Source organism: Mandrillus leucophaeus, unplaced genomic scaffold, assembly GCF_000951045.1.
Source record: "Mandrillus leucophaeus isolate KB7577 unplaced genomic scaffold, Mleu.le_1.0 Scaffold247, whole genome shotgun sequence".
Taxonomy (NCBI): domain Eukaryota; kingdom Metazoa; phylum Chordata; class Mammalia; order Primates; family Cercopithecidae; genus Mandrillus; species Mandrillus leucophaeus.
The window spans coordinates 2,144,342-2,151,814 of NW_012102554.1; the positions used below are offsets into that span (position 1 = coordinate 2,144,342).

At 46.8% G+C, this 7,473-nt stretch overlaps 1 protein-coding gene and 1 long non-coding RNA gene across 3 annotated transcripts in view; one reads left to right on the forward strand and one right to left on the reverse strand.

The window, feature by feature from the left end:
• Positions 1-307: 307 nt before the first annotated feature.
• LOC105541908 lies at positions 308-3,215 on the reverse strand. The gene is made up of 2 exons (XR_001006398.1): positions 2,619-3,215; positions 308-1,105 (listed from the first exon to the last, which is right to left on the reverse strand). It is a non-coding gene; the product is annotated as an uncharacterized LOC105541908 (long non-coding RNA).
• A 220-nt stretch (positions 3,216-3,435) lies between these two features.
• FAM63B (family with sequence similarity 63, member B) overlaps positions 3,436-7,473 on the forward strand; it is an 87,388-nt gene continuing 83,350 nt past the window's right edge. For both annotated transcript variants that reach the window (XM_011983182.1, XM_011983183.1), the window contains exon 1: positions 3,436-4,474. In XM_011983182.1, the coding sequence (XP_011838572.1) occupies positions 3,632-4,474 (843 nt within the window). In that variant the 5' untranslated portion in view covers positions 3,436-3,631. The remainder of the gene's footprint in view (positions 4,475-7,473) is intronic.

A 7,473-nucleotide genomic window follows, 5' to 3' on the forward strand; every position in this document is an offset into this window, starting at 1 on the left:
CTCCTGCCTCAGCTTCCCAAGTAGCTGAGATTACAGGCATGTGCCACCACACCCAGCTAATTTTGTATTTTTAGTAGGGACGGGGTTTCTCCATGTTGGTCAGGCTGGTCTTGAACTCCTGACCTCAGGTGATCTGCCCGCCTCAGCCTCCCAAAGTGTTGAGATTACAGGCGTGAGCCACTGCACCCAGCCTTGAAATCTGTACTATTCTTATTTATATTTCATGGCCTAAAATACCATAAAATGCTTAAACCAGCAGCATATATTTTAATCTATTAACATCTCCAATTCCATTTTAGGCAACAAATTCAAATTTAAGAACAAGATTTATTGTTTATGGATTGACATGAAGATCAAAAGCACACACAACTCCTAAATTCAACATTCTGAAAAAGCTCTCCATTATCTTTTATAATGCTCCTGTTGTCCAAGATTTGGATGTGGGCGAAGGACTACCTAGGTGCCGAGGCAAGAGACTGAAGGCACCAACTGTTTCAGTATAATAAAGAAAACAGTTAGAATAGTTAAAATACAAATTAGATATAGAGATGATTATGGACGATTATCAATCATTATTATAAACATTATTGACTATTAGCTTTTAATATTACTCTTTGTTGCATTACTAATATACCCCAGGAATAACCAGCAGGTATAGGGTCAGGTGCTGAAGGGACATTGTGAGAGGTGACCTAGAAGGCAAGAGGTGAGCCTCCTGTCATGCCCGCATAAGGGCCGCTTGAGGGCTCCTTGGTCAAGTGGTAAGGCCAGTGTCTGGGAAGGCACTTGTTACTTAGCAGACCGCAAAAGGGAGTGTCCTTTCTTTGGAGAAGTCAGGGAACACTCTGCTCCACCAGCTTTTTGTGGAAGGCCGGATATCATCCAGGCCTGCCCGAAGTCATCTGGAGGCCTAAACCTGTGGCGCTGTGCTTCAGTGGTCACGCTCCTCGTCCACTTTCATGCTCCTCCCATACTCCTGGTTCCTCTTTGAAGTTCGTAAGTAGATAGCGGTAGAAGAAATAGTGAAAGTCTTAAAGTCTTTGATCTTTCTTACAAGTGCAGAGAAGAAAACGCTGAGGTATGCTGCCTTCTCGCTAGGCTTCAGCTACCCCTATCTTGTAATCACGTGACTTGCTTCTCTTGTCAATCACTTAGAAGACTCACCCTCTTTACCCTGCCCAGTTGTCTTGTATGCAATAAAGATCAGCGAGTCCAGCCCTTCGGGGCCACTACCGGTCTCCGCATGTTGATGGTAGTGGTCCCCCAGGCCCAGCTGTTTTCTCTTTATCTCTTTGTCTTGTGTCTTTATTTATTACAATCTCTCGTCTCCGCACACGGGGAGAATACCCGCTAAGCTCCCTAGGGCTGGACCCCACAGTTAGACATATATCATAGTATCATGTCAATGCGGATCATGAGGTCAGGAGTTTGAGACCAGCCTGGCCAAGCTAGTGAAACCTCATCTCTACTAAAAATACAAAAAAAATTAGCCAGGCATGGTGGTGTGCCCCTGTAGTCCCAACTACTCGGGAAGCTGAGGCAGGAGAATCATTTGAACGTGGGAGGTGGAGGTTGCAATAAGCCAAGATTGCTCCACTGTACTCTAGCCTCGGCGACAAAGCCAGACTCCGTCTCAAGAGAAAAAAAAAAAAAAAGGCACAGTCTTCTGCATTCTCAGGTAAACAAGAATATAAGTATTAAACATGCATGTATTATATGTAATACATATTAAGTGTGGCCGGGTGTGGTGGCTCACGCCTGTAATCCCAGCACTTCGGGAGGCCGAGGCTGGTGGATCACGAGACCATCCTGGCTAACATGGTGAAACCCCATCTCTACTAAAAATAGAAAAAATTAGCTGGTGGCAGGCGCCTATAGTCCCAGCCACTTGGGAGACTGAGGCAGGAGAATCGCTTGAACCCGGGAGGTGGAGCTGCACTCCAGCCTGGGGGGCAGAGCGAGACTCCGTCTCCAAAAAAAAAAAAATTAAAAATATAGCAATAAGAAAAAAAAAAAAAAAACATTGGCCGGGTGCAGTAGCTCACACCTGTAATCCCAGCACTTTGGGAGGCCGAGACGGGTGGATCACGAGGTCAGGAGATCGAGACCATCCTGGCTAACACGGTGAAACCCTGTCTCTATTAAAAATACAAAAAATTAGCTGGGCGTGGTGGCAGGCGCCTGTAGTCCCAGCTACTCGGGAGGCTGAGGCAGGAGAATGGCGTGAACCCGGGAGGCGGAGCCTGCAGTGAGCCGAGATGGCGCCACTGCACTCCAGCCTGGGCCACGGAGCGAGACTCCGTCTCAAAAACAAAAAACAAACAAACAAACAAACAAAAAACCAGTAAGCTCCACGAAGATATGAGCTCTGTGATCCACTATGGCATCTCCAGTGCCAGACAGTATCCAGCAACTTACTCGGTACTAAAATGTATTAAACGACTGAATGAAATACTACTTTGCAATTTTGTCTGCCTTCTCTAACCAACAGAGGTATTTATGTCTGCGAAGGAAGACCTGTCTTGTTAAATTTTGTATCCCCAACAGCCCAGAAAATGTTGAAAGGGAAAAAATGGGGGGAAAAGCCCTTTTCTGGAACAAGTTAGAATAGGACCCACATACATTTTGTTACTAACAAAACGTCCAGCTTGTCTTTTTTCTTTGAAAACTGCATGGCCTTAAGAGGAGTCTATTCTAATTAGGAAAAAAGTCACCTTTTCAGAAGCAGGCACTTCCCACTCCATGCAAAGTGAAGCCAAGTTAGCAAAACCGCAAACACTTGGCTAATTCAAACACAAGCTAATTTATTATTATTGGCGCAAATTAGCCACTTTCTTTTGCTGCGCAGGTCAATGTCCACAACCATACTGACTCTGCCTGTAGGGCGAGTGTCTCACCAGTAGCTGGTGAGAAGCACAGCTCTTCTCAGCCAAAACCGAGAGATACTGGAACTTGTGCAGTGCAGTAATCCAAACCCCTCGAGTAGATACGCCCGCTTTAAAATCTGCATCTCGTAAGAAATGCCTTCAATTTTCCATATTAGGAGCTGAGAAAACAGGTCTCCTGAGCCCTTCAGGGACAAGTTCTTTGCCAAATACTACAACCACCTCCAACCACTCCACAACGCCTGAGCCCGAGGGTGGGCCACACACGACCCAGCGCTAAAGGGTTACAACCAAGCTGTCCGCCGCCTGCCTTGCCTTTAAAGAAGCCGCACACAAGCGGGCTGCCCCGGAGTTCAACTTCCGGCCACATAGTGACAGGATGTTTTCCTACTGGAGCTGAGCCGCGGGGGCGCGCCCCCCGGCCGCGCCCTCCTAGCCACGCCCTCCACGCCCGGCCTTCGGAGCGCGAGCTCGGGCGGGCACACGGAAGGGGCTGGGCCACGTGGGAGGCTGCTGAGTGGTTCGCCTTCGCCCCTCAGCGCGCAGTCAAGCGGAGGCAAGCTCAGAGCGCACGGAGAGCGCGGTAGCGCGCGCGCGCGCGCGTTCTTAGTGCCCTCCCCGGTGACGTGCCTGGCCGGGGCCGCGCCAGGGCGCTGTTGCTGCCAATACAGCTGTCATGGCGTCCGAGGCGCTGGCTGCGGAGAACTGGCCGCGGTCTCCATAGAGCTGGGGGCGGGCGGCCCGGTATGGAGAGCAGCCCCGAGAGCCTGCAGCCGCTAGAACACGGGGTGGCGGCCGGGCCAGCGTCAGGGACAGGTTCTTCGCAGGAAGGGCTACAAGAGACCAGGCTTGCCGCTGGTGATGGTCCTGGGGTATGGGCGGCGGAGAGCAGCGGCGGGAATGGGCTGGGGGCGGCGGCCGCCAGCAGGAGCCTCCCGGACTCGGCTTCTCCCGCGGGCTCTCCTGAGGTTCCCGGACCTTGCAGCTCCTCCCCGGGTTTGGACTTGAAGGATAGTGGTGTGGAGAGTCCTGCTGCCGCCGAGGCGCCTCTGAGAGGGCAGTACAAGGTGACCGCCTCCCCGGAGACAGCCGTGGCCGGAGTGGGTCATGAGTTGGGTCCCGCCGGAGACGCGGGAGACCGCCCGGATCTCGCCGACACCTGCCAAGCAGAGCTGACGGCCGCCGGCTCCGAAGAGCCCAGCAGCGCCGGCGGCCTCAGCAGCAGTTGCAGCGACCCGACCCCTCCTGGGGAATCGCCGAGCCTGGACTCTCTGGAGTCGTTCTCTAACCTGCATTCTTTTCCCAGTAGCTGCGAGTTCAATAGTGAGGAGGGAGCGGAGAACAGGGTCCCTGAGGAGGAGGAGGGCGCGGCGGTGTTGCCCGGGGCTGTTCCTCTGTGCAAGGGGGAGGAGGAGGAGGAGGAGACCGCTCAGGTGCTGGCGGCCTCCAAGGAACGCTTCCCGGGACAGTCTGTGTATCACATCAAGTGGATCCAGTGGAAGGAAGAGAACACACCCATAATCACCCAGAATGAGAACGGACCCTGCCCCTTGCTGGCCATCCTCAATGTTTTGCTCCTGGCCTGGAAGGTACATTCTGCAGCTTTCTACTTCCTACAGCTTTTGGGGTGGAGGAAAACGGGGTGAGGGAGCTGCTGCATGTCAGGTGATGACTTCCTTTCTTTCCTCATTCATCAGTCCCCTTCTTACATGAAATTCATTCCAAGACTTCCATGTTGAAAGAATATTCCCTTGTACATATATCGAAAAGAATTACCCTTAACCTCCGTTTTCTCTTGTAGTGTTGTTTCAACGTTCAATTGTGGTTGATACACTTAGAAACAAGAAGGACTTAGAGTATCTTTAATCTTATGATTATTTTAAACTATAATTTCCTATGTTTTCTTGCCGACTTTATCACATATGCAAAAAAGTGAAGAATTGGAGAAAGTAATCTTCAGAAGTTACCATCAATCCGTGATATCATGGACTAAGTTTTGATGGTTATGTTTAGTCTGATTTCCAACTAATGCCCCATTCGTGTGTAGATACTTAAGAGAATGGTGAGGGGAAAGATGTGGCTCTTTAGACAAATTCCATTTAAGGAAAAGCATTGGTCTGAGACCCAATTACCATAACTTCTTGGTTTTCAAAGATTGTTTTCATTTTATGCATGATTTTTACTTGCCTCGTTTCTTTGGCTCTCAAATGGTTTGGCATTATTACCAGTAACCATGCATCCGAATGTGTTAAAGGAGCTAAAACTCTTAAAAACTACAGTAAGAAAAGATATATCTAAGGTGAAGGAGCAAAAAAAGGAAGGACCCTTAAAAATAGGTATGATGAGGACTCAGAGAGAGTTACCTGTAAAATGAAGTGTCTTATTTAAGCTTGCAGTGTTAGGGTGCTAAGAAGATGCATCTCACAGCACCTATTTTATTTTCAAATTGGTAATTATATTTATAGATGCAATGTTTCCTAGAAAAAAAAATAACCCAAACTGGGTGTGGTGGTGTGCGCCTGTAATCTCAGCTACTCTGTAAGCTCAACTACGCTGGAGGCTGAGACAAGACAATCGCTTGAGCCCAGAAGTTTGAGACTAGCCTGGGCAATATAGTGAGACCCTATATTAAAAGAAAAAGAAAAGAAAAAAATAACCTGGATTCTTCTGAACAGTTAGGAAGAAAATCACGTAAAGGGAATAGTGTTTATCAAACATGCCTTTATTTTCCTGTCACTAGCAAGGGCTGATACAAAAGAAATAAAATTAGAAACCTTGCCATTGTCTGGTGCATAATGGCACTGAGATGTTTTGAGTGAAGACAGTACCGGCCCTTAAAAGGCTGTCAAGCTGTTTGAGGTGGCATCATTGACTTACTTGAAACTGTTTAAGAACAAGAAATAGTAAGTTATATGAGACAAGTGGTAGGTAAATTGTGGTAAATCTGTGGAAATGCATTTGATATTCAGAAAGGGGAAATTTTCATTTGGTATGGCATAGTCCTAGAAAGCTTCATGGGATTTATGGATCTTGAACCAATCTTTTTTTTTTCTTTCTTTTTTAAAAAGACACCACCATTAGAGCAATTTAACAGATCTTTTAAGGAAGAGAATTTAGAATAACAGGGAAATGGAATTCCCAGGGGAGAGAAGAGTATAAACCAAAGGAATGAAAATAGAATGGATATTGTGTGTTTATATGTTTATTAAATGACAGAGGTGGTAAGTTAATGTTGGAGAATAATGAAAAATAAGGTTGAAAAGGTAAAGAAGAGCCACTTGATAGAGGCTCTCAACTGGGGAGTTAGACTTGCTCTAATGGGCCAGAGTCCCTAATGTTTTTTGTAGGAAGGAATAGCTATTACTTTCCTGTAGTCCTTTTTCTGATATAGTACTGCAGAAATTCAGAGGAAAGGGCAAGTACTGTGGTCTGGAGTATTTGGGGATAGATGCATATTAAACTGACTCATTCAATTCAGACAGATTCAAGTGAATGATCAAATATTTGGGTTCCCACTATGTGTGAGGTACTAGAAATGCAAAGATGAGGCCAGGCGCAGTGGCTCATACCTGTACTCCTAGCACTTTGGAAGGCCGAGGCAGGTGGATCACGTAAGGTCAGGAGTTCGAGATCACCCTTGCCAACATAGTGAAACCCCATCTCTACTAAAAATACAAAAAAATTAGACGGGCATGGTGGTGGGCACCTGTAATCCCAGCTACTTGGGAAGTCGAGGCAGGAGAACTGCTTGAACTCAGGAGGTGGAGGTTGCAGTGAGCCGAGATCAAGCCACTGCACTCCAGCCTGGGCAACAAGAGCGAAACCCCATCCCCAAAAAAGAAAAAAAAGGAAATGCAAAGATGAGTATGATGCAAATCTGCCTTCACATAGCTATCTAGTGGGATGACAGACATATAAACAATAATTACAGTGCAATGTGAGAAGCTCTAATATGCTATGGAAGCCCAGAGAAAAGGGTAATTGGGGAGGGGATTATCAAGGGAAGACTTCATAGAAGAGATAACCTGTGAACTAGATCCAAAGGATGAGTGAGAGAAGACCTTCTGGGCAAAGAGAATAGTGTATTCAAAGATACTGAAGCAGAAAAGGATTTCTTCTACTTGGGACCTTCAACCTGGGTTGAATTGTGCAGCATAGGAGGTAAAGGAAATGGTGGTAATAGCAGGAAATAAAATTGATAGGTTTTGTCAGATTATGAATCAGCAAGCATGCTAATGAATTTGGAGATTATTTTGTAAATCTGTGGTTATCAGTGTTTTTTTTTTCCTCCAGCCTATTGATGCACACAAAAACCAGTCATAAGTAATCATTGATGATTGATAAAGAGATGGATGAGAGAAGCAAAGTAGAGCAGTATTCTCAAAGTGAGCCAGGTACTAGAAGTCAAAACTATTTTTATAATAATACTAAGAAGTTATTTGCCTTTTTCTTTTTTTATTTTTTTTTTGAGACGGAGTCTTGCTCTGTCACCCAGGCTGGAGTGCAGTGGCCAGATCTCAGCTCACTGCAAGCTCTGCCTCCCGGGTTCACGCCATTCTCCTGCCTCAGCCTCCCGAGTAGCTGGGAC